The 25,876-nt window shown below is 49.9% G+C and overlaps 1 protein-coding gene across 5 annotated transcripts; it reads left to right on the top strand.

Moving 5' to 3' along the window:
• The first annotated feature begins 7,941 nt into the window (after window positions 1-7,941).
• Window positions 7,942-18,515, top strand: S100A2 (S100 calcium binding protein A2). Of its 5 annotated transcripts, none has more exons than XM_028090173.1 (3): window positions 7,942-8,262; window positions 16,431-16,578; window positions 17,405-18,515. In XM_028090173.1, the coding sequence occupies exons 1-3, from the start codon at window positions 8,189-8,191 to the stop codon at window positions 17,555-17,557; spliced, it is 375 nt and encodes a 124-aa protein (XP_027945974.1). In that variant the 5' UTR covers window positions 7,942-8,188; the 3' UTR covers window positions 17,558-18,515. The 5 variants fall into 5 exon arrangements, with proteins under 5 accessions (XP_027945974.1, XP_027945976.1, XP_027945975.1 ...); XM_028090175.1 differs by having other exon boundaries at window positions 7,943-8,258; XM_028090174.2 differs by lacking the exon at window positions 7,942-8,262 and adding an exon at window positions 8,269-10,108.
• The last annotated feature ends 7,361 nt before the right edge of the window (window positions 18,516-25,876 follow it).

The following is a 25,876-nucleotide window of genomic DNA, read 5'->3' as shown; positions in this document are numbered from 1 at the left end:
GGTTGCTTCTGCTGAAGACCCATTCATTCATTCATTCACTCATTCAGAATATAGTACTTGTATGTGCCAGACAAGGTAGATTTGCTGCAACAAAAACAGTAGGAACAGATACGTTTCCTGATTTTACAGGCCTTTCAGTTTAGAGGGGAGGACAGCAAATAACCACATGATCACACAAACAAATGGATAATTACGAGTGGGGGTGACTTCTGAAGGATCACATTTATGGTAATTTTTTTCCTTTAAAGATTTTATTTATTTATTTGACAGAGAGAACACAAGCAGGGGGAGTGGCAGGCAGAGGGAGAGGGAGAAGCAAGCTCCTTGCTGAGCAGGAAGGCAGACGCGGGGCTCGATCCCAGGACCTCAAGATCAGGACCTGAGCTGAAGGCAGACGCTTAACTGGCTGAGCCACCCAGGCGCCCCACATTTGTGGTAATTTTTAACAAAGAAATGTAACTTAGTCTGGGATTGGGGAGCACCTTTGTGGAAGCCATGCTGGAGCTGAGATGTGCAACATGAGCAGGACAGGCAAAGGGCAGACCAGAGGGAAGAAGGGCTTCCCAGACAGAGGGACCATCATGTGCAAAGGCCCTGAGGCAGGAGGGAGCATGGTGAGCCTGTTTCTGAGGGAAACTGGGTGTGGCTGAAGCTCAAGAGCAAAATGGACAGAGATAAAAGGCAAGGCTGGGGAGGTGGGTAGGACTTAAGGAGAATGTTAAGGATTGGTAGCCCCTGAATGTTGGGCTTTTGTTTTGTTTTGTTTTTTATTTTAGAGGTGGGGAGGGGCAGAAGGAGAGGGAGAGAGAGAATCCCAAGCAGAGTCCATGCGGTGCACAGAGATCGACCTGGGGCTTGATCTTACGACCCTGAGATCATGACCCCAGCTGAAATCAAGAGGCAGACACTTAACCTACTGAGCCACCCAGGAGCTCCTGAATGTTTTTTTCAGCAATGTAAGTATGCGTGTGTGTGCACTTGTGCATGTAATGTGATCAGAGTTGCATTTTGAATAATCACAGTCTGCATTATGGGAAAGATTGAGAGAAGAAGGGCAGAATGGATGCAAGGAGACCAGTGAGGAGGTAATTTTTTTTTTTGAGGAGGTAATTTTTAACAAGTAATAGCAAATAACAGCTAAATTTTACCAAGTACTTAATCTATACCAGGTGCTGTTCTGACTATTTATTTTTTTAAGATTTATTTATTTATTTGAGAGAGACAGAGAGAATGTGGGGGAGGGGCAGAGGGAGAGGCAATCCCAAGCAGACTCCGTGCTGAGTGCAGGGCCCCACGCAGGGCTGGATCTCATGACCCTGAGATCATGACCTGAGTGGAAACCAGGAGTTGGACACCCAACCTACTGTGCCATCCAGGCACCCCTATTCTGAGCATTTTGCATGTATTAACTCCCTAATCCCTACAACCCAATGAAGTAAGTCCTTCTGTTATCTCCATTTTGCAGATGAGAAAACCAAGGCACAGAGAAGCTACATAATTTTTTTTTTAATTTATTTATTAGAGAGAGAGAGAATGAGAGATAGCACGAGAGGGAAGAGGGTCAGAGGGAGAAGCAGACTCCCCGCTGAGCAGGGAGCCCAATGTGGGACTCGATCCCGGGACTCCAAGACCATGACCCGAGCCGAAGGCAGTCGCCCAACCAACTGAGCCACCCAGGCGCCCCAAGAAGCTACATAATTTGCTGGAGATCTTAGAACTGGTAAGCCCTGGCACCCAGGTGGTCTGATACTGGGGCTGCTGCCCCTAAGTACAACTGTCTCCTGAACGAGGGTGGCGGTGGCGCAGACTCATTCATGAGGTCAGCACGGACTTGCTGTGGGCTCACTGCGTGCCAGGCGCTCTTCTGCCTCTGCCTTCATGGAGCTCGTAGTCTGCCTGGCTGGAGACACCATCAGCAAACAAACAGGAAATCATGTGGCGGATAAAGAAAGCCTTAAACAGAGAGGAGGAACAGTGAGTTCTGTAAGGGGCTGGGTACCCATGAGCTAGCCAAGGGGTAGAGCTGGAATGAGAAGAGACGAGAAGAGGCCCGTCCAAACGGCAGCCCGGCTTCCCATGTCCAAGCGCACCCTCCTGACGGCCTCTCCCGCACTCCCCCTGCCTTTCCCTGCTCCCCCATTCTCCTGGCTTCTCAGGACAGAACCATGCAGTGTTCTTGCCCCCTTTCATATCTCACATTGCACATCTAGTCTGTCTTCAAATCTTGCCAGTTCTATCTTCAAAATGTGTCCAGAATCATTGTCATCTTTCCCCTCCTGCTGCCACATCCATCGGAATCCTGTCATCTCTCACTTGGTCATTTCAGACCCCTGCCACCCCCACCCCACAGGGGCCAGTCTCCTGCTTCCCACGTGTTCTGCTTCAACCTCTTAGAAACAACTGCTAGTTGTTTTTTGCTTCTTTTTTAGAGTGTCCATGACCCCTATCCATTAGCCCCAACAGCAACAACAAAAAATTAAGCAATGCAGCAAATACTGATGCAACAGAGTAATCACTATCCCACCACCCAGAAATAAGCACGAGCATTGGATGAGTACCATTTGGATCTCTTGCAGTATATACAGCTAGAAAGACTGAGAGAGGGACTTACAGGAAAAAAGCCACAAAAATGGACCATAATGCATGTTATTTAGAATAAAAAGTATTATTTACGTTTTACTTGCCGATGACAAAAGGGAAAAATGTCAGAGAATGAATTACTGAACTTCAGATAAATATTTTTCATCATGAGAAATATTAATTTGTAAAAGATTCTAGAGATTAAAAAACAACTTGCCACATTTTCATTTTAGACAACATCTTTGGACTCTGCCGGAAGGATGAGGATTGCCCCCATCTACCAATCTCTGATAGTTACACTAGTTAATTTTAAAATGTGGATGTTTATGGTATTTACATTCTGTTTTGTAACCGCGATCTCCAACGCAATGTTAGTCTCAGTTCTGTGAATCCCGTGCTCACAAACAGACCTTTCGGCATGGCTGCTTCTTTCCTGCAGCCTTTATTTGATTCATTTGGTTGGTGGGATTTCAAAGGGCTCTGGGCTTTTGTATTTCTTGAGATGGTTGCTGCTTGGCAGCAGAGACTCCTCGGCCATGCACTCTCTCTGAGCCCTGTAGACTAGCTCCACTGCTTGTGCCCTTGTGGTGGCCGTGGGAAAGTCTCAGGCTAACTGGGTTTTCCTACCTTATATGTGGCTTGCTTTTTCTGCATGGATGCCCTCGCTTCCTTTTTTCCCCTTTCTTTCTTTTTCTTTTCCTACTATTTTAATGATGAAATAAATGATGAAATATTTCAGAATATTACAGAAAAGTATAGCAAATAGCACAATATCCAGCTATAGGCTTTGTTGAATTTGACCATTTAAAAAATATTTGCTGTAGATCACTTAAAATAAAACAAATAAAACTTACAGATCTAGTTAAAGGCCTTCCTGTGCAACCCTATATTGCACTGGCCCCCTTGATAACCATAGCCACCATCTTGAATTGTGTGTTTATGATTCCCTCAATTGAAAAAAATAATTTTGGTGACATACGTACATATTCCTAAGCAATATATTATTTAGTATTGTATGTTTTTGCACTTTATGTAAGTGCTATCACAATGTATAGGTTCTTCTGCAAATTCTTTTCTTGTTGAAAATAAGAGATTTAGGGCTCAGTCGGTTAAGCGACTGCTTTCGGCTCAGGTCATGATCCTGGAGTACCGGGATCGAGTCCCGCATCAGGCTCCCTGCTCAGCAGGGAATCTGCTTCTCCCTCTGACCCTCCCCCCTCTCATGTGCTCTCTCTCTCTTTCATTCTCTCTCAAATAAATAAATAAAATCTTTAAAAAAAATAAGAGATTTATCCATGTTGATGGAGTTCATTAGTTTTCACTATTGTATCACATTTCATTGTTTGAATATGCTTTAATTTATTTATCCATACACCTGTTGATAGACATTAGGACTGCTTCAGTTTTTTTCTCCTTCTTTTAAAACATCTATTAATTAGAAATTTTTATCACATAAGAGTAAGAAAGCATAATTATAATTATAGTCCATATAATAAAGATTCTTTGGAATTTATCGAGACTTCTTTTGTGCCCTAGAGCATATTCAATATTACATGAGCCACATGTGTTAGAAAAGAAGGTGTATTTTCTCTTTCTTGGGTGTAGAAGTCTGTATTTGCCAGTAACTTGCCAGCCAATCTTATTAATAAATAAGATTATTCAGCTATTTTATATCTTTATTTTTATCTCCTTGATCGTTCAGTTTCTGAGAAGAGTGTGTTAAAATCTCTAACCATTGTTTATTTATTTCTTCCAAAAGATTTGATAGTAGTTGCTTTATATATTTTGAGGCTGTATTATTGTCCTTTTGTGTTTACCATATTTATATTTTCTTGTATTATGTTTCTATTTGACTCATCTTTTTCATCTTGAATTCTCCTTTATCAAATATCAAAATTACTTCCCTGATACTTTTTTTTAAAGATTTTATTTATTTATTTGACAGAGAGAGACCACAAGCAGGGGGAGTTGCATGCAGAGGGAGAGGGAGAAGCAGACTCCCTACCAAGCAGGAAGCCCCATTTGAGACTCAATCCCAGGACCCTGGGATCATGACCTGAGCCGAAGGCAGACATTTTAACTCACTGAGCCACCCAGGAGCCCATAGATAATCAGTTTTATTATATTTAGCCAATTTTGCTCCTCATATCTCAGGAATCATCCTGATTTATTTCTCTTGGGTTTATTTCTCTTCTTATTTGAGTACCTTCTCCCAGAGTGGTTTTTTTTTTTTTTTTAAGATTTGTTTATTTATTTGAGAGAGAGAGAGCGCAAGCATGCATGTGCGCGTGAGCATGCGGGGGTGGGGGGTGGGGGAGAGAGGGGCAGAGGGAGAGGGAGGGAGAGAATCTCAAGCAGACTCTGTGCTGAGCACGGAGCCTGACATGGGGCGCAATCTCATGACTCTGAGATCATGATCTGAGCTGAAATCAAGATTTGTATGCTTAACTGACTGCACTCCCAGGTGCCCCCACTGAGTGTTTTTAATGTAGGTCTTTGTGCGGTAAAACTGCTTTGGCCTACTATATCTGAGGATATTTTTTAATACCTTCACATTGAGAGACTCTTTGGCTATAGGCAAGATTTCTTTCAGTTTTTTTTTTTTTTTTAAGATTTTATTTTTTGACAGAGAGACAGCGAGAGAGGAAACACAAGCAAGGGGGAGTGGGAGAGGGAGAAGCAGGCTTCCCACCAAGCAGAGAGCCCAAAGCGGGGCTCGATCCCAGGACCCTGGGATCATGACCTGAGCCGAAGGCAGATGTTTAACGACTGAGCCACCCAGGCGCCCCAAGATTTCTTTCAGTTTTAAAAACATTTGCTACTTTGTCTTTTGTGTCTAGTGTTTCTACTGAGAAGTTTGATGTCAATTTGATTCTTGTCCCTGTGCATTGCTTTTGGAGGTGTTCAGAATTTTATCTGACTTTGATGTTCTTAGACATCCATATGTTCTTCCATATAATGAATCTGGATGTGTTTCCCCTAGTTACCCCATTTTTTAAAAAGCTATTCTTTCTTTCTTTTTTTTTTTTTTTGATTTGTATTTATTTATTTGAGAGAGAGAGCACGAGCCGGGAGGAGGGTCAGAGGGAGAAGGAGAAGCAGACTCCCCACTGAGCAGGGAGCCTGATGTGGGACTCAATCCCAGGACCCTGAGATCATGACCTGAGCCTAAGCAGACGCTTCACCGACTGAGCCACCCAGGTGCGCAGTTACCCCGTTTCACACTCTGAAGAACAGAGTCCCCTTTCATCTGAAATTCTGAGAAATTTTTCACCATTGTTTCTTCAACTGTTTTCTCCTCTCTCCCTTTATGCTCATCTCTTTGGGGAACCCTATTATCCTGATATTAACACTTCCCCTTTTCTTTTTTTTAAGATTCTATTTATTTGACAGAGAGAGAGAACACAAGCAGGGGGAGCGGCAGGCAGAGGGAGAGGGAGAAGCAGACTCCCCGCTGAGCAAGGAGCCCGATGTGGGGCTTGATCCCAGGATGGTGGGATCATGACCTGAGCTGAAGGCAGACCCTAACTGACTGAGCCACCCAGGCGCCCCCTATGTGATGTTTTAATCCTTCCCTTTTATTTCATTTTGGAATTCTTCTAATTCTCCCTTCTCCAACTTCTTTTCCTGTGTAATCTTTTCTTTGAACTTTTTATCTCTCTCTTTTTAAAGATTTATTTATTTATTTATTTTAGAGCGAGAGAAAGAGAGAGTGCATGTGCATGCTTCTGTGGAGTGGGGGAGGGGCACAGGGAGAGAGAGAATCCCAAGCCGACTCCTGCTGAGTTGGAGCCTGCCGTGGGGCTGGATGCGACGACCCTGAGACCATGACCTGAGCCAAAATCAAGAGTTGGATGCTCAACCGACTGCGCCACCCAGGTGCCCCTAAAAAATTATTATTATTATTATTATTATTTTTGAGTAGGCTCTGTGCCCAGTGTGGGGCTTGAACTCATAACGCCAAGAATAAGAGCTGCATACTCTTCAGACTGAGCCAGCCAGGCGTCTCCCACCCCCTTCCAATGGCTTCCTGTTTTACTTAGAACAAAATCCAAACTCCTTACACTGACCTTACAAGGCCCTGCATGATTTGACCCTTCCTGACCTTCCCAATTCTGTCTCATGCCCTTCTCCCCCTCACCGTCCATGGACCACCCACACTGCTCTTTTCTCCTTTCACACCACAAACTCCTTCCCATCCCTGGGCCATGCCTGGAACACACCCTCCCCTCCCTGTGTGGACAACTCCTCCTCCTTCAGGCCTCCTCCTTAGTGAGTCCTTCCCTGGCCACCTGCCCAGGTGACAATTCTGTCATTATACCTGTTCGTTTTTGTTCATAGCTCTTCCTACAGCCTGTACTTTACATTTATGTCCCATCTTCCCCGTTTGGTTCCATGCTCCACCAGGGCGAGGGCTATGTCTGTCTTGTTCACTGGTGTATCCCTAGGCCCCAGTGCAGTGTCACTACTGAGGAAATATTTGCTGAGTGTCTGCAGAAAGACCGAAGTGGAGTGTTGGATCCTTGAGCGCCACACTGAAGAGTTTAAATGATGCGGTGGTTGGGGCACCTGGGTGGTGCAGTCAGTTAAGCGTCTCACTCTTGGTTTTGGCTCAGGTTGTGCTCTCAGGGTCTTGAGATTAAGCCCCACATCGGGCTCTGTGCTCAGCACGGGGTCTGCTTCGGATTCTCTCACCCTCTGTTTCTGCCCTTCTTGCTCGTGCGCTCTCTCTCTCTCTCAAATGAATCAATAAATCTTAAAAAAAAAAAAGATGTCATGGTCAGTAGAGAGACTCAGAAGTTTTTTGAGCAAGTGAGTGACCGAATGGACAGCTGTGGTCGAGGCGGGGCTCCCCAGGGAGGCCCAGCAGCACTGTGGCTGCCTGGCTGGGCCTATGGTTCTGCAGAGCAAGGCAGAGACAGTGCCCACGCTGGGGCTGGGGCAACTGGGGCAGCAGCCAGAGCTTGGGGCTGGGCTGGTGGGGCGGCCCGAGTGCAGATTCAAATCCTTTCGTTTTAGGAGTCGTTTAAACTGAAGTATGCTATGAGAAAGAGGGAGAGACAGAAAGGCGATAACTGGAAGCAAGCAAGAGGGAAAAGGGCAGAGACGAATGACAGCCCCACCAGCAGACACAGGGATGAGAAGAGGGCCCAGGAAGTGGCCGGGGCCGGAACTTGGGGTGGAGAGCTGGCAGCGAGGTGACTGAGGAGTGGTGCTCAGTAGCAGGGCCCCTGAATTTAAATCCTGGCTCTATACCGAATCTCCTGAGCTTCTGTTTCCTGATCTATTAACCACAGACATTGCCCACGTCATAGGCTGGTTGGGAGGGTTGAACTAGACGGTGTATGCATTGTACTTAAGCAACGTCTACAAAGAGTAAGCACTCAGTAAACTTTAGTTTCTCCCTCCTACCTGCCGGCTGCCCTCTTTCCTTCTTCAAAGCAGATGTTTATCTAAGTTCAAAAAGACATTTTTTATCACTTCACGTAGTGATGGTCTTGTTCTGAGAGATTAATTCTTCTTCATTCTTATGACTGCCTGGCAAACCCAAACATTCCAGAAATCAGCTTAATTTCTTCCCAGGAGGAAAGTCCCTTTGAGAATCCAGATGCAAAGCAGAGGCTGGTTGGTGGATAGAGAGCCAAGGCACACGGCGGTGGATGATCTTAGCAGGCCGCGTGAGTAAGCTGGCATGATGGTGTGTCTACCCTGATGCAGGGAATCAGTTTCCTTGTCTATGACACAGGGTGTAGGGAGGCATTGAAATGGATCAGGCCGGGCTGTCACCAAATTCCACTATTTCTGAAGCCAGACCTGGGTGTTTTGCCAATTATAATGGGGAAAATATGATCATTTCCAAGCTAGGAGAAAGAATCAAGCAAATGAACAGATTTTTCTCAATTTTAAGATCTACTTTGTTATTTTTTCCTAAACTGTTAACATCTGATACTAGCAGATGACCAAATAAAGTTTCAAAGGACAAACAAATATTGACAAGGAAACCAGGAATAAATTATTGTTCTTGTGTTTGGGGGTAGGTATGGGGTTTGATTGTACTTTCATTTTGCTGAGATGTCAGACAACCCCATCTCATTAATGATGCTGTTCTTACTGTATGTCATGGTTTCTTCTACTGTTGCATCTAAAACAGTCATTGAGTCCTCACTATGTGCTTTATGTGTATCATCTCATTTGATCTGTGAGGAGGGGGGCCATAGCATTCTCACAATACAGAAGAGGAAACTGATGTTTAGAGGGAGATTAAGGACCATCTGTAAGGTCATATGGCTAGCGTAGTGACTGTGATAGCTCTCTGCTTCTGGTAAGAGTCCCTTGACCTGACCCACAGTGGCCAGTCCATCGCACCCTGCTCCCGGGACCCAGGAATTGGTTCATGGCTGAGTGTGTGAACCAAGTAAGGGCTAATCAGGGCTCTTCCTGGGATAGATGGGCACTGGGTTTTACAAAGCTAAGGACGGCCTATGGCCATGTTCCTTGTTCCTGCTGTGGTAAGAGTAAATACAGCCTCAAAGAGATGAACAGTGAACAGTGATGAGGCAAGGACGGACAGATGTTTGGATGGATGGATGGATGGATGGTGCTGAGTTCCCCTTTCTAGCCCCAAGGCTATGGTTCATTGATCCTTCGAATTATCTCAGTGAGATTACCAGTTATATAACACAACACATTCCCTTTTTGGCTTCAGTGAGCTTGCTTGGAGCTTCTTACAGCTGGAAGATCCTGACTGATAGAACGAGAACATGGTGAGGTCAAGGTTAAAACCTAGAATCTGTCTTCTCTGCTGTCACCATTTCCTAGTATTACACATCGATCTCTCAAAACATCTCTCTTTAAACCACTTCCTCATGAGCAACACCCTGTAATTTTTTAAATCACAGCTCACCTTCCTTAGTCAACTTTCTTTTTTTGAAGCTGCCCCTAGTCCCTTTCTGAGATTTGGGAAGTTGCCTGGGTTTATTAGAACACATTAAAATGCATCTCTCATGTTGGGTGTTTCTGGGAAAATGGCCATTCTTTCTGCTTTATGTTGATTCCTGTTAGCACCAGTCTTACCAAATGACATTTTCCATCCTTGGAACCTCCGTTCTGGCAAATGGTAGAAACCTGCTCCCCAGACCTGGGTGCTTGCTCGCTGGCTGGCTGAGCAAGGCCATAAGGAACTTTCAGGTGGGGAGGGGGAGTGTCTTAGGCTTCTGAGTCAGACACCAGACCTCAGGAACTACAGGCCTCTGTAAGGAGTTGTGGGTAGGGGAAGCAAGTCCCCAAACCTGAAGTCCTGCAGTGCCAGGGGATGGCCTGCTTTCTTCGCGAGGACATGGATTCTGGTGGGTGTGGCTGGAGGTTGGGGGCACAAGGAGTGGTTTGTTCCTGACCACATCCCCTGAGGATTGACCCTAGTTAATGCTGCATTCTTCTCCTGCTGCTTCCCAAACTGACCTTCCCTACCTTCTCACAGAGAGCCGCTGCCCAGCTGTACCCTGCCCTGCGGGATGGGCTCACCGGGAAGGTGAGGAGGGTGCAGCCAGCTGGTTGAGAAAGAGAGAAGCATAGTGTGGACTCTCACCTCTTCCTTGTTGACAGAGAGAGGAGTGGAAGGGCTCCGCTCCCCTAGAAACCCTTTTGGGGAGTGGGGTGTTTAATTGCCTCCTCCCCAAAGCACTGGCATGGGCAAGAAGGAAGCATCTGGTGACAATGGAGAGAGTTGGGTGGATGCAGTGGTAGCAAGTCAGCTTCTAGAAGGTTTGGGGTGGGGGTAGAGCCTGGTCTGGAAATGTGGTGTTGAAGGGAGGGGGAGGGCGGTGGCAATGAGGGACAGCGCTGGCCATTCTCCAAACACCTGCTCTGTGTTAGGCACTGGGGACACTGGGAATGACCAATACTCAATGTCTGTTTCTCAGCAGCCCAGCCTAGTGGGGGAGACGCATAAAGAAATAGTCTCATAAAAGTTGCTGTTATAGGGGCGCCTGGGTGGCTCAGTTGGTTAAGCGACTGCCTTCGGCTCAGGTCATGATCCTGGAGTCCCGGGATCGAGTCCCACATCGGGCTCCCTGCTCGGCGGGGAGTCTGCTTCTCCCTCTGACCCTCTTCCCTCTCGTGCTCTCTCTCTTTCATTCTCAAATAAATAAATAAAAAATCTTTAAAAAAAAAAAGTTGCTGTTACAGGGCAGGGGGCTAGTGAGCTCCATAAGAGGACCTAACTCTGTGCGTGTGTGTGCTCTAGTATGTGGGGAGGCTGGGGAGCAGCTTCAGGGTGCGGCACAGGGATGATCTTAGAGCTGAGTTGAAAGGGTGATTAGGAGATCGACAGGGAACAAACTGAGGAAGTGCTCTCGGAGAGAATGAGTGGCTTAGGTGGGGGCTTTGATGCATGGGAGGCCGTGGCCTGTGCATCAGTGAGGTTGGTGCCTGGGAAGGCGTGTCACGTTTGGTAGCCTTCTCCTCAAAGTTATGAGACATCACGGTGCTTTCACCTGAGGGGTGACATGCTCAGATTTGGATTTAGGAAGATCACTGGGGAGGCAGAGCTGAGAAGGGGTCGGAGTGGGGGCAAGGTTGGGGTGTGAGAAGAGTCCAGCTGTGCTTACAACCACCCAGGGGAACAGGGACGTGGTGGCAGCTCAGGCAGTCTGGCAGAGATGAGTGGCATTGAGAAGGCGGGCGGAAGGCAGAGATGGGGAAGCAGGAGGCTGGGAGGACAGCCAAGTTTCTGGTTTGGGTCATTAGGTGGATGGTGGTGTTATTTGTGGCAGAGAGGGTACTGAGGGAGGTGAAGATCCGAGGAAGGTTATTTTTAAGTCTGCTTTAAATGCAGGCCAGAATGCAGTTGGAAGGCAAGGGGAAAGGGGCAGGTGGTTGAAGATGCCAGAGCAGAGCAGGTGGAGGAGATGCTCCCCTAGGCCCTGGTGAGGTTGAGAAATGAGTCCAAGAGGCCAGGTGGGGGTGTGGGGAGAGAATGGCAGAGCGTCACGGTCTGAGTGGAAAGGTTAGAGCTCTCAGGGATTCGCAGGGATTGGGGCTTATAGAAGAGTGTTACCATTGTGACTACCTATGTTTGTCATGCCTCGTTAACTGTGTGAACTTGGGCAAACTTGCCTGAGCCTCAGTTTCCTCCTCTGTAGAGTGGGTGAGATTGTACCAACTTCCTGGGATAGTTGTGTAAATTAAATGGAATAACATACAGAGATCACCTAGCACACAGTAGGTACTCCATAATGTCAGCCACGTAGCCCTCCAGCACTGGGAATGCATTAGCTCATTGCATGGTGATATCATCAGGTTTTCTTGTGCTGATCATGCTATCAGGGGATAGTTAGATAAATTATTTAATGCAGTTTGTTATGAGAAAATATTTCAAAGCGGGGCACCTGCATGGCTCAGTCGGTTAAGCGTCTGCCTTCTGCTCAGGTCATGATCCTGGAGTTCTGGAATAAGCCTGAGCCCCAAGTCTCCACGTCTCAGGCTGAGTCTGCTCCTCCCTCTCCCTTTGCCCATCCCCTGCAGTTTGTGTTCTCTCTCTCTCTCTCTCTCTCTCTCTCGCGCGCTCACTCTCTCTCAAATAAAATCTTAAAAAAAAAAGAAAATATTTCAAAGCATATTTTGGGGGGTAGAGGACTAATAAAAGGGATCCCTGTGGTGAAAAGTGGAAGGTCAATGGTGCAGTGCAACTGGCCAGGGTCGCATGGTGAGCCAGACGGAATGCCAGGGCTTCAACCTGGGGCCCCAACACTGGGGCCATTTCTCTTTCTGCCGAATTGTCCTGGGGAAAGGGTTGTGTGGGCAGAGCTTGGCAGTGTTCAGTCCCTCACTCAGGCCACCTCGTTCCCTCCTGCCCCTGTCCTTAAGGCTCCTAACAGCTTCTAGACATGGGCTTCCGTCTCCAAGGTCTGCTTGTGCTGCTCAGCAGGCACTGTCCAGGAAAGACTTCCTGTGTCAGGCAGGTGTGAGGGTGTGGGTGTGGGAAGGCCCCTTGGAAGTGAGTCAGCACTGCCTCCGCCTTCGTGAGTCAGGGGCCGGGCGGGGCCAGGGCTGGGGACCGGGAAAGGTGGTAGGGAGGAGGTGGGGGGTAGAGGTGGGACTGGCTGCCAACCACAGGTCTCAACCACCAGGGGGCAGGAACCAGGTGGGGAAACAGCCACCTAGGCTGCACGCCTCTGGCCCCAGCAGCCCCGGGGGTGGGGGGGTGGGGGGGTGGGGGGGTGGGGGGGTGGGGGGGTGGGGATGGTGGGGGACAGAGAGCCATGACCCAGCTTCTCAGGCTGGGCATGGGCAGAGTCACTGCCAGCGACGTGCCCATTGCCCAGCTGTGGCCCAGCTTCTCTGCCTTCATGGCCAAGTGGAGAATGTGGCCGGGATTGGACGCTGGAGTCATTCTGTCCAACCCTCCTGCTCTGCTGACTGGGAGGGTGTTGCTCAACTCACACTGTGAGTTAGTGGCAAATTAATGTGGTTTTCACCAGTCTCAGGAATACGGCCACTTGAGGGCACCATCCGGGCCTCAGTTCCTGGTGAGGGACAGGTCTCCCGGGGGGCTGCCCCTGGTAATCAGTGGCTCTCTCTCTCTGCTCTCTTATTTCCTTCACAGTCCTTCTGTTTCTGTGGCTCTCTGACCTTTTCTCCCAGTTTCCACGGTCTCCATCCCTGCTGCTGGGGCACTCGCTCAGCTCCCTCCCTCCCTGGGCCCCAGGGCTGCAGCGGATGTTTCCTGAGGGGTTTGCCGCTTCCCGAAGCTGTTTTCCAGCCCAGGGTCTAAGTGACACTCCTGGGATCTGGGGAAGTTAGGATTTGGTAACAGAATCCGTGGTGTGATTTGGGAGGCGAGAAGGTCCCCTGGCTCCTACATACCATCCCCAGTGCCCCACTGCATTGGCAGGGGGTGTGTGTGAGACGCTTTGTTCATGCAGAAACGAGTAAGACCCAGCCCCTGCCCAGTGAGCTCACCGTGTGGGGGTGAGGGCAAGGGAAGACAAGCCCTCGGATGATTCAGCGCAGGGCCGATGCTCTAGTGCACAGCGACAAAAGGAGTCCTTGTATGGGACAGGGCAGGTGGAGATGGAATCTGGCTGGGCCCGGGGAAGGCTCCCTGAAGTAGGTGGCGTTCACCCAGCCTTTGAAGGATAGATGGGGTTCCACCGGGAAGAGATGCTGGGAGCAGGGGTCAGGACAAGCAGCGGGTCCCAGCGTGCCGGGTGCATGTACGATGCGCTCAAGACACGGTGAGCCAGGCAGTTAGGGTATGCGTAGAGGGGGTCGGAAAGCAGGTTGGGGCAGAGTCCAAGCAGCTCACTGCCAGGCTTCGTGGAGGAGCCATGGGCACCACTGTGATATCTGAGCCTGAGAGGCCTTCTCTCCCGTCCTGAGGCAAAATGGAAGAAGTGCTTCGAAAAGCAATGCATTGCACCCACTGGGCTTTACCCTCAGGGTGAAGGATTTTTATTTCAAGCTCTACATGAAATAAGGTTTGACAGGGAGGAGCAGTAGCATGAAGGGGTCCATGTGCCTTGGAAAGGAGGGGACACCGGGGGCTCCAAGGCCTGACTCCATCTGCACTATTCAGGCTGCCCTGAGTCCCATGGTGACCCCAGGAGACAGCAGCCTGGCTTCCATCTGACCCTGTCAGTTCTCAGTCCCAGCTCCTCTGTGGTGGCTAACTCAAAGCTCCCAGAGGGGGCGTCCATGAAGGGTCTCCGTGCCAGCATCCTCTCCTCCCAGGCTGGGTTGGGGTTTCCAAGTGCTGCCCTGGCCTCCAGGGAGGAGGCGGGTGCCGCTGAGTCACTGCCTGGGCATCTGGGCCTGGAACAGTGGGTGAGTCACCTAGGATTGGGGCGTTGGGGGAGGGGAAAGAAGCTGCTGGACATCTGGAAGGGGGAGGGGAGCTAGCGGCCGGAAGGGCGGTGCCCAGACTGGTGGGGGTAGAAGGAGCAGTAGGCAGGGGCGCCTGGGAGGGGAAGGCGTGAAGCCCGCTCTTCCCTGAAAACCCCGCCCCTGGGCTGGGTCCTGAATGGCTGCAGTGTTGGCCTTTCTCTGGGTATGGGGAGGAGCCTGGAGGGATGGGGTGAGGAGGGCCATGGCTGTGGCCTGCCCCAGCCCAGGCCTCCGCTTGGGAACCTGTCCGGCCCCTCCTCACTTGCCCACCCCCCAAGCCTTCCTTTCTCCGTTTCGAACCTCCAGGGGCTTCCTTACAGTCCCCACTGACTTGCTCACCCCCACTGCGAGGGTCTCTCAGGGCTTCCCTGCCTCCTTCCAGATGCTTTCCTACCCACAGGGGCCTTTCAAGCTGTTTTTAGGCACACGCTTCCCTCATTACTTTACCAAGAGGAATTCCGTTGCCAGCTACAAAGCCCCCCCCCCCCGTGAGTCCCTAAAGTCAGCTTGCAAGCGCACACACACACACACACACACACACACACACACACACATACACACACACACACACACACACACACACACACACACGGGCCTGGGAAGTCCCTGGGTGCCTGTATCCTCTGACTCACAAATGAGCTGCAGCCCACAAGCATGTGTCATTCGAGCAAGGCCTGGCATGAGACTCCAGTCCCACAAACAGGGGTGATGGCCCCTCACCCTGCTTCCCCATGACACCTCCCACTCCCCTCCACGGCCTAGGTGGGGCCTTCTCGTCCAGCTGGTGGTGGGGCTGGCAGGGGTGGCAGAGTCTGGGGTGGGGGGCTGGCAGGGAGTGGGTGGGGGTGGCAGGAGGCCAGGCTTCAGCGGGATCAGGTTGGGGCAAGTTTGATTTCCTTAAAATGCCAGGCTGGGGGCCAGTGGGGCAAGCATATAAACCCCAGTGTGGGCGCCTGGCCCTTTGCTTTCCTTCCAGAGCCTCTCTGTCATCTGGTCTGGTGAGTGCCTCTGTCTTGCTGAGGGCTGGTTGGGGGGACCCCAGGGGTCTCTGCCTTATTCCTCTGTCTTAATCTTTGTCTCCATAGCTTCCTCATTCTGGGTCTCTCCCTTTGGGGGACCTTGTGTGAAGTGTCCGACTGAGTTTTTTCCAGGCTCCTCTGTGAGGTCTTAGTTTAGGGGTTGCTCTGAGGCCTTCTCTTGGGTCTCCCGGTCTAGGCATCTCAATCTAGAGACCCTTCTTGGGGACCTAGGCCTAGGAATATGAGGTGTGGAGAGTGGTGCTTTAACAAGAGTCTGGAGTTTGGTTTTTGTTTTTGTGAAGTCCTGGATTCGAGCAGGACTAAGGGACAAGAGCCAGGGATCTCAGGTGCCTGGGCCCCTGCCCTGCGTAGCTGCATGCCCTGCCCATCTCCTCCCCCTTGGGAAGGCAGAGCCAGCGGGATGGGCCCAGGACTTTACTTGCTGCTGACACCAGGTCCTGGGGCTTACCCCAGGCCCCCCCGAGCATCCCGGGGCTGCTCAGAGCATTCTCAGAGGCAGAGCCGTGGAAAAGATGGCCTCTGAGTTCTGTCCTGCTGTGTGCCCAGGGCCCAGGACATGTAATCCCTATAGTACCCATGCCAGTAGGACCCTTCCTGGTGGGGAGGGTGGCTCAGTGACCTTCAGCTGTGCCCTGTCTGGTAGAGACAGTACTCCCCTCCCCCTCCCGACTCAGAGGTCTCTACTGGGAGGGAAGATTCATGCCTACCCTCTGAGAGTCCTTAGTCTAGTGGAGGAAACGTACTTTCCCAAGGGTACTTCCTCTGGCCTTGGGGGTCCCTCGTCTGTGGGGGAGATGACTCCTCGGGGAGAAACAGTCTCGGGGAGATGCAGAGAGGGGTTTGGAGAGGCACTTTGGGGCACAAGGGCAGAGTGTCCTGCGGGCTGGGATGAAGTGTCTCCATCACCTGCCACCTCTGTGGCCCCAGATCCAAGATGTCCAGTCCCCTGGAGCAGGCGCTGGCTGTGATGGTCACCACCTTCCACAAGTACTCTGGCCAAGAGGGTGACAAGTTCAAGCTGAGTAAGGGGGAGATGAAGGCCCTTCTGCACAAGGAGCTGCCCAGCTTTGTTGGGGTGAGTGGGGCTGGCTGGGGTGGGAGGGTCCTGATGTGTGTGTGGGGACTGCCTGCGGGTGCAGACACAGGGTGCAGCCTCACCGAGGGGGCCGAGGCCCACCCACGTGTGAGTGCCCTGTCACTGCCGTTCCTGCGGCTCTCCAGAGGATGGGTGGCTGTCAGGGCCCTCAGCGTCCATCTGTCCAATCCCTCACTGAGTTGAGCAAACCAAAGTCCAGAGAGGGGAAGTGATTGGCCGAAGAGCACACAGTTCTCTCACTCTTAGTGTCCATGTTATATGCCAAACGAAGAAGGTATGTGGGGAGAGGAGAGCCCAGCTGACACATGCGCCCTGGGGCAGTTTGCAGAAAAATGCAGTCAACTTTCAATTTGCCCCTCACCTGCCTCATATTGACTCCCAAAGAATTCAAAGTCAGGTCTCAGGCTTTGAACTTATGGGGCATGTCCTTTATTCCTTTAAAAACTTTTTTTGGTTAAGCTTTTCTAATTTGGTTTCCTTTTGGCTGGTATTAAAAAGTTTGCCTTTTCTGAATTCAGAAATTTTTAATTTGTTCATCAGCACAGTGGGGGTAGTGATGCCCACCTTGCTGGGCTCAGGGAGTACCTGGGTGCTCCTCACTCCCAGCAGGGGCAGCTGGAGACCTTCCCCAGTGAACGTCTACCTGTCCTTACTCCCGGAGCCTCTCTGTGGCTCCCAGGAGGTCCCTGCCCACCACTTACCACTGCCCAGTGCGGAGAGAGGGCTAGGCTCTGATCAGTAGGTGTGTGATTGGTGTGGGGGTGGGTGGAGAGCAGCCTGCTGAACCATTCTTTCTCACTTTCAGGAGAAGGTGGATGAGGAGGGCCTGAAGAAGCTGATGGGCGATCTGGATGAGAACAGTGACCAGCAGGTGGACTTCCAGGAGTATGCTGTTTTTCTGGCCCTTGTCACTATCATGTGCAATGAGTTCTTCCAGGACCCCCCAGACCGGCCCTGAAGCAGAGCTCTTGCTCTGCTATGGCCTCCTGGACTCACGAGGACTCTAGCTATCCTTTTTGTACTCAATAAACTTATCTGTTGATCATATTTTAATCGCTCAGTGATGCCCCATACCCTGGCTGGCTCAGTTGGGGTGCTGGAAAATGAGAGCCTCCTTAGATCCTACCCCCTCTAGGCTCTGACTCTTCTGGAAATCTCCCCAAGGCCAGAGCTGTGCCTTAAGTCCCAGACTTTGGGATTTCAAGTACCAGTAAAAATTTGAGAGTTTGCTAACATTTTTTTTCCCAATAAAGATATTAAAAAAGGCAAATACCATCCACCATCACTGTCATTTCATAAAAAGAGATACGTCTAACAAAGAAGGAAGGATATACTCAGAACAAAGGACAGACCTTGACCTTCAGTACTGGGAACAATTAGCTGTGCTAGGATCTGCTCAAGAGGCATAAGGTAATCTAACCAACCCAGCAGACCTTCTCATTAAAGACTTCTTATCAGGTTGCAGGCCGTGGGCAGTGGCCCTGTTTTAGCAAAGTTGTATTTCTTTTGATATCTGCTTTCAGATGGGCTCCAGTTTGAGTTCATTCTTCTCCTGTTGGAAGCTACCAGAGACTAGTTCATATCAGCATCCTGATTTTTTTCTACCGTTTTCCCTAAACTTGTAGCGAGGTTGCCATCTGTTCTGCACCCTATGGTCCATCAGGTGACAACATGACCAAACACCTTGCCACCTCCTAGCAAAGTCACTGACTTTCCAGCCAGCAAAGGTGAGGTCCTCATACTTTATCCTATCCTCTCCTCAATTAATTACACGTTAGGTTCTCTCTCTCTCTTTAATGGATCCCACTTCTAGTTACCAAATTCTCTACCAGTTAGGAATGTATTCAGTTGTAAGGTACAGGAAACCCGACTAAGAATGGCATAAATAAATTGGCATTTAAATGCCTTATAAAGGGCGCCTGGGTGGCTCAGTTGTTAAGTGTCTGCCTTTGGCTCAGGTCATGATCCCAGGGTCCTGGGATTGAGCGCCACGTGGCACTCCCTGCTCAGCCGGAGGCCCGCTTCTCCGTCTCCCACTCCCCCTGCTTGTGTTCCTGTTCTCGCTACCTCTCTGTCAAATAAATAAATAAAATCTTTAAAAAAATAAAAAAATAAAAAAATAAATGCCTTATAAAATAAGTCTGAGGTATGCAATTCAGGTTTGGTTCAGTGACTTAGAGATGCTGTTCTGGTTACCTATTGTTGCATTACAAATCACCCAACACTTGGTAAATTAAAACAGATTTATTGGGCGCCTGGGTGGCTCAGTTGGTTGGGCGACTGCCTTCGGCTCGGGTCATGATCCTGGAGTCCCGGGATCGAGTCCCGCATCGGGCTCCCTGCTCAGCGGGGAGTCTGCTTCTCCCTCTGACCCTCCCCCCTCTCATGCTCTCTCTCTCTCTCATTCTCTCTCTCAAATAAATAAATAAATAAAATCTTTAAAAAAATAAAAAATAAAACAGATTTATTATCTGTCAAGTTTCTGTAAGGAGACTGCAATCAGTCAATGAGGTTCTCATTTGGGATTTTTCATGTGGTTGCAGACGGATGTTGCAGCTAGAGTCATCTGAAAGTTCAAATCCATTCAACTTCCAAGGTAGCTTACTCGATATGCCTGGCAATAGATGCCAGTTGCAAGCTGGGAGCTCAGCTGGAACTGTCATCTGATGACTACCTATGACCTCTCTATGTAGCTTGGGCCCCTCAGGGCATTGCAGCTAGGTTCTGATAGGGAGGATCCCCCAAATGAGCATCCCAAGGGGTCCCAATGGGGGCTGTGAGGCTTAAGATTTATCTCAGCAATCCAAGAACATCACTTCTGCTGCATTCTATTGATCAAGCAAGTCATTAGGCTGGCCCAGATTCAAGGGGAAGAGAATTAGGCTCCATCTGTTCATGTGAGGAGCAGTAGCACAAAACTGACGTGGCCATCTGGGGAGACCGTATACCATAGTCTGACTTCTAGCAACCATGTGCAGAATGTAGTCACCTCCTTCCCAAGACCCACCATGTCTCACCCTGTTAAGGCATCAATGTGAGGTCCAGGGTCTTGTTATCTATGTCAGGCCCTAATCAGCTCCTCAAGAACAATTCCTTTGACCTGAAGATCTATGAACAATACATTCAATGCGCAAAGGTGAGACAGACAGATAATAAACACTCCTAGTCAGAAAGGGGTGGTGATGGATCAAAGGCACAAAAGTGTCATTGGTCCATAGCAATTCTGAAATTGAGTCAGACACATGCCACCAGATTCTTGATTAGGGCCCAGTTCTGCTCCCTATAAGTGGTTCTTCTTGGGTCCACACTCTAGGCTGTTGGTTTCATTCTCTTTAACTCTTTATTTTCCATAAGAAATGTCTGTGTTTGTAGCTTTCTCAGCTGCCCCCTGCCCAAAGGAAGTTGACAACCCAAAGCTTCTTTTGTTTGAACTGTCTCTATCCCTTTCAGCCCAGGATTATGTAGTTCCTTTAAAATGTTGTGGGCTAGGGGCGCCTGGGTGGCTCAGTCGTTAACCGTCTGCCTTCGGCTCAAGTCATGATCCCAGGGTCCTGGGATAGAGCCCCACGTCGGGCTCCCTGCTCGGCGGGAAGCCTGCTTCTCCCTCTCCCACTCCTCCTGCTTGTGTTCCCTCTCTCACTGTGTCTCTCTGTCAAATAAATAAATAAAATCTTAAAAAAAAATGTTTTGGGCTTCCTGTGTGTCAACTTATAATTCATTTAATTAGACTAATGCCACACTTAGAAATCTCTCTGAGACTGGCCCCTCCCTACCTTAGACTGAGAATCAGGGAGCTGGGAGAAAGGCCCTCTTGTCTGAAAGCATCTGAGAGGCACACTTCCAAAATTATTAGAAGCCAACCTGCTTATCTGAGATCTGTGAGACTTGCCCTTAAATCTTTCCAAGTCTCTACCTTTGACTTTGTTTTTACCCTGAGTCCCTCTCTATTGGCAAGGCCCTGGATTTGACCTTTGCCCTGAAGCCATTTATTACTTTGAGAGCCATGTGCTGGCCGTAAAGACTGTTCTGGGCCATCTGTATTTCCTCTAAAAAACATGAGCAGTTCCTTCTTAGGTCATCTCTTTCTTCTCCTGTTTTATCATGGGCATCAGAAGAAGTAGGCACTTTCAGTATTCTGTCTAAACATCTCCTCAGCTGGATCCATGAGTTCATTAGGTATGCTTTCTATGTTCCTATTACCATAGACTGTAATGTTCCCAGACATTCCATGACTACATACTAGGGGTCACTTTTTCTTTCTTTCTTTTTTTTTTTTTAAGATTTTATTTATTTATTTGACACAGAGAGCACAAGTAGGGGGAGCAGCCGAGGGAGAGGGAGAAGCAGACTCCTCGCGGAGCAGGGAGCCTGATGTGGGACTCGATCCCAGGACCCCGGGATTATGACCTGAGCTGAAGGCAGACGCTTAACTGACTGTGCCACCCAGGTGTCCCTAGGGGTCACCTTTTCTTCAGCCTTCAGTAGCAATTTCCTCACTGCCTTCCAAATTATTACTGCTAACCTCCTGAGGTCCTTCTAGCTTTCACTTATTACCTGGTCCCAAAGCCAATGGCACCTGCTTGGTTTTTGTAATAGCAGCATCCCCCTCTTGCAAGGAACCAGCTTACGCTAACTTTCTAAACTTTTCCTGCCACTTCCTCTATCACAACATTTAGGATTCTATTTGGTCTGCATCCCAAGATACATCAATGGACAGTTCAACCAAATATTTTGTCATTTTGTAACAAGGGTCTTTGACTTTCCAGCCTGGTCTATTCAGCTCTTGTATCTCTTTGTCTTTCCTCCTCCCCTTCGCCAGTTGTATTTTTTAGATTCTTTTGCTTGAGGACTCCACTTTCAGATGTAAAATTCTCTACCAGTTTGGAATGTATTCAGCTATGAGTTGCATGGTTATTTCCATGGTGCTTAATTGTCTTACATACAAGAAGTGTAGGTTGGGCGGTCAGGTTGGTTCAGGCGGAGACGCCATATGACACCAAGTGCCTTCTCAATTGTGTTTGCTCTGTGACCTATAGTATGTATGCTTTTCCCCTCATGCATGCTGCTTCATGATCACAAGATGGCTGCTATATCTCCAGGTTCCACTGTCCATGTTCCAGTCTGGAAGATGCAAAAAGCTTTCCTTCAGACTTTGCCTTTTAATTATGCAAAAAGTGCTCTCTCCAGGGATTTCCACTTGCAGCTCTTTGGTCTTAAGGATGTAATAAGACTGGACTTAGCTGCAACCAAGTATTTTTACCTGGGCATGTTGACACTTGGAAAGAAAAAAAAAATTTTTTTTAAGATTCTATTTATTTATTTATTTATTTGAGAGAGAGTGAGCACAGAAACGTGCATGTGCAGGAGCAGAGGGTGGGGCAGAGGTGGAGGGAGAGGGACAAGCTGACTCTTCGCTGAGCATAAATCCCAATGCAGGGCTCGATCTCAGGACCCTGAAATCATGACCTGAGCTGAGACCAAGAACTGGCCACTCAACCTACTGCATCACCCAGGGGCCCCCAAAATGGGTTTTCATAATAAAGAAAGAGGGGATGGGTAGTAGACAAGCCATAGACAATATGATATTTTCCTGAATTGTTTTCTTACTTCCCTGGGAAACTCTGATGCTTGGCGACCACTTTCAGAGTACCTCAGACTAGACCTGCTCAGAGATGGATGGGACCCGAGTGCGAAGGTGCCTGGACAACCTGCTGCAGTGTTCTCACTGTTCTGCTTAACTGCACATCTGGGGCTGCACACCGAGGCAGGCTGGGCAGGCCTCACAATGAGAGAAGCCCACCTCCCTAATGTCCTGTAGGAGACAGAGCCAGGAGAAGTAGGGCAGGGAGTGCTGCTGATGGTGACTCACATGCCCAAAGCAGCTCTCCCAGCAACTCCATGCAGTGTCACTTGGCCTCTGGATTCCCTGGAGAGGGTCTGTCCTTAGACCCTCGTCACAGAGAGGAAGTGGGGAGGGAGCAGCATTGGCGTTCCTGGACATCTCCCTCTGGCCAGGCTCTCTGCTGGGCCTGTGGAGCACTGTCTCCTTGCATCATCAGAATGATTAGATGATGGGTGTGCTGGTGGTAACTGCACTTCACGGAAGAGGAGACGTTGAATAAGGAGCAGTGTTGGGACTTGACTCAGGTCTGTAAGGAAACACCTCACCTCTGTGGAACTTGGGATACGGAGGAGCATTGTGGGCCTTGCTCCTTTCCCCGGGCCACCTCCACAGCCTTGGGCTTTGTGGGAAGGGAAGGGGACCCGGGTGAGCACAGTCCAGATGTTCTTGGTCTCTTGATGAATCAAGGGGAAACCTGGCTCACTTGCTGGTGGTCTGGATACTCACAATGGATCCTGACTTCTGCTGGGTCTCAGTTCCCCATTCTTGGACTGTTTTGGCTGGTGGAGACTGGCCTCAGCTGGCTGGGCACTGAATGGGGTTAATTTTTTGAAAAAATATGTTTTTATTTATTTGACAGAGAGAGAGAGAGCACAGGCAGGGGGAGCAGCAGAGGGAGAGGGAAAAGTAGGCTCCTTGCTGAGCTAGGAGCCCGATGTGGGACTTGATCCCAGGACCCTGGGATCATGACCTGAGCTGAAGGCAGACACCCAGCCGACTGAGCCACCCAGGTGTCCCTGAATGGGGCTAATTTCTTTTCCTTCTGTGCATTTGACAGACTAACAAACACCAGACTTACCTAGCTGGTCATAACAGTCCTCCCACAAAATCTCTGCTGAAGCAGAGAGCAGAAGAGTCCAGAAAATGGCATCATTCAAAGGATTGTGGGACAGGTTGCTTCCTCTCTCCTCATGGAGCTGCAGCTGGGAGACCCTCCTCAGGACAGCCACCCCTCCTGTCAGGGCTTGCTGTCCCCTTGGCCTTTGCTCTTTAGGGTCTACCCTTGGCAGCCTATTAACCCTCCAAGAAAAGAGATATTGACGTCAAAGGTGGCTTCTGAGACAGGGGAAGGACTGAATTAGGGCTCCCTGTGCTCCTGTCTTCAGGTCACATGAGCTCTCCACTGACTCATCGATCCCATCTGGGAAATGGGCATAACTGGCTCGGCCATCAAAAGAGGTAGTATTCTAAGCTCCACAGGCTCTCCTTGGTCTCAGTTCAGACCCTCTCCCCAGGAAAGACCTCCCCGGCTCTAGCCCCAGTAATTAAATCCCCCCTTCTCACCTCCCCTTATGGGGCTTAGATGATGAGGAAGAAGGTGGATCAATCTGACAGCAGTTCATTGGCCCCATGGGGCTATGGAATTGGGTGTGCTCACCCTGATCCCTGGGCCCAGGTCCTTTTGAAACAAGCACATGAATGTCCAGGTACTCTAGGACACTTCATTTTATTTCTCCCTGAGGTGTAGAACCAGACACTGACCTTGAAAGGGCAACACAGCTTCCCAGGAGCTTTTCAAAGGCCCTGGTGGTGATGGTGGGGGCAGTGGAGAGAGGAGGGGCCGGGAGGAGAGGGAGAGGGGGAAGACGAGGGGGGAGGGTCAGTACTGTAGGAAATCCTGCCAAGGCAGAATGCATCTACTCCCACCCTCACGCCCACAGGCCAGGGAGAGACCCTCACATTCCAGATGAGGTGCACACCTCAGCATTTAGCTCCGGCACCCGCAGCAGGGGAGCTCTGGTGAGAGCCCAAGGGTAGAGAAGCAAGAGGAGGTAGTGGACAGCGGAGGGTGGGAAAGGAGGAGGGCGGCCCCCGGCTCGCCTCGGAGGGATGGTTAGTGTGAGGTCCATTCGGAACCACTGCAGAAAGCGGGATTCAGGGCAGCTGCTTGGGAAGGCCTTCCAACAGGCAGGCAGATTCCCATCGCTGCTAGAACTCGGGAAAGCAAGAGAGGAGCAGCTTTACCTGCGCCCTGTGTGGAGGCCGAAGAAGACTGCACAAAATGACCCGGTGAGGACGGCCTTGTTCCCCCCTTCCGCCTCCCCTCTCCCTGACACCTCCATTGAGGGGTCTCAGTGGGCTGGAAGGTTGTAACAGTGAGTAACATAAAGCACTTTCACATGGAGGTCCTAGGGTAGGAATCTTCCAAACCCATTTTGGAGGCAAGGAAATTAGGCCCAAACCAGGCGAAGGATAAGTTCGAGGCCAGGTGGCAAGAGGGTGGTGGAGCTTGCAGGGGAGGTCCAGTGAAGGGCCCTTTCCACGACGGTCCTCCAACCCCAAAGTGCCTGTCTCTCCTGGGTGAGCTCCTGCCCCTCCCCCGCAGCAGGCAGACAAAGGGGCAGCATCCTTCCGGAAAGGTGCAGCAGGCTGAGGAATGTGAAGGCCCTGAGAAGCAGGCTGCCGCGCAGCAGACCACCACATACAGTACCAGCCCACCACCACCCCCTCTCCCTTGGCCCTGCGCTCGGGCTCTTGCCAGCACTGACACCACCAGCCGACCGTCCTTTTGTTTACCTGTGTCCCCCACTAGGTTGTCATCTCCACAGAGCCAGGCTTGGTGTGTCTTGCTTATGACTATGCCCACAATGACTCAGACAGGTGCCTTTAAATATCTACACGAATAATGGATGGCGCTTAGGCTGACCACTTATTAGCTGTGTGACCTCGGACAAGTTACCTACCTCTCAGCTAACATTTATGCCCTTACTATGTGCCAGGCACTATTTATCTGAGAGCTTTATACATATTAACTCGTATAAGCCCCACAGAAATCCTATGAAGTGGTCACCATTATTATCCCTGATCATTGACAGATGAGGGAAGTGAGGCCCAGAGGGTGGGGTGACCTGTGGCAGGGAAGGGGCTGGTAGCAGAGCCGCGAAATCACAGGCCGGAACAGGTGCTTGGCCTAGAAGTGAAGTAACTGCCGGCCCCCACTTCTGCCCCCTCCTCCTTGTAACCTGTTGCCTATAAAACAGGGCTAATCACAGTTCTCCTTTCCCTACCCGCCCCCTGCTCGCCCCCCTCACACACACACACACACACACACACACACACACAGACACACACACACACACACACACACACACGGGCTGAGCCCTCATGGAGAGGATGCAGAGGCACAGTTTGGGTTCTGGGGAAGGGCTGGGATCAAGGTATCATGAGCTCTCTGTCTACCTCCATCAGCAACAAGCTTCCTCAGAGGCCTGGGTGCTGACCCCTCTTCCTCTTTCCACACACTCTCCTGGGTCTTAGGTGCTCCTGCTATGAAATGGGGAAGGGTCTCTCAGGCTGGGGGGCATGAGAGAGGGAATAGAGTCATAGTGATATGGAGGGATTTCCACTTCTGGTAATATGGTGGTCTCTGCCTGT

The sequence above is a fragment of the Eumetopias jubatus genome, unplaced genomic scaffold, assembly GCF_037043125.1.
Source record: "Eumetopias jubatus isolate StellerSeaLion01/CBP00866 unplaced genomic scaffold, mEumJub1_p1.0 scaffold_12, whole genome shotgun sequence".
Taxonomy (NCBI): Eukaryota; Metazoa; Chordata; class Mammalia; order Carnivora; family Otariidae; genus Eumetopias; species Eumetopias jubatus.
Note: the sequence above shows the minus strand (reverse complement) of the source record. Positions and strands in the feature narration are given on the sequence as shown.

Excerpts from the sequence above, each read along its gene's own strand:
- S100A2 (XM_028090173.1), top strand. The coding sequence starts at position 8,189 with ATGCAAAGCAGAGGCTGGTTGGTGGATAGAGAGCCAAGGCACACGGCG. Across the intron at positions 8,263-16,430 it reads GATCTTAGCAGGCCGCGTGA|ATCCAAGATGTCCAGTCCCC; the intron begins GTAAGCTGGCAT and ends CTGTGGCCCCAG. Across the intron at positions 16,579-17,404 it reads AGCTGCCCAGCTTTGTTGGG|GAGAAGGTGGATGAGGAGGG; the intron begins GTGAGTGGGGCT and ends TCTCACTTTCAG.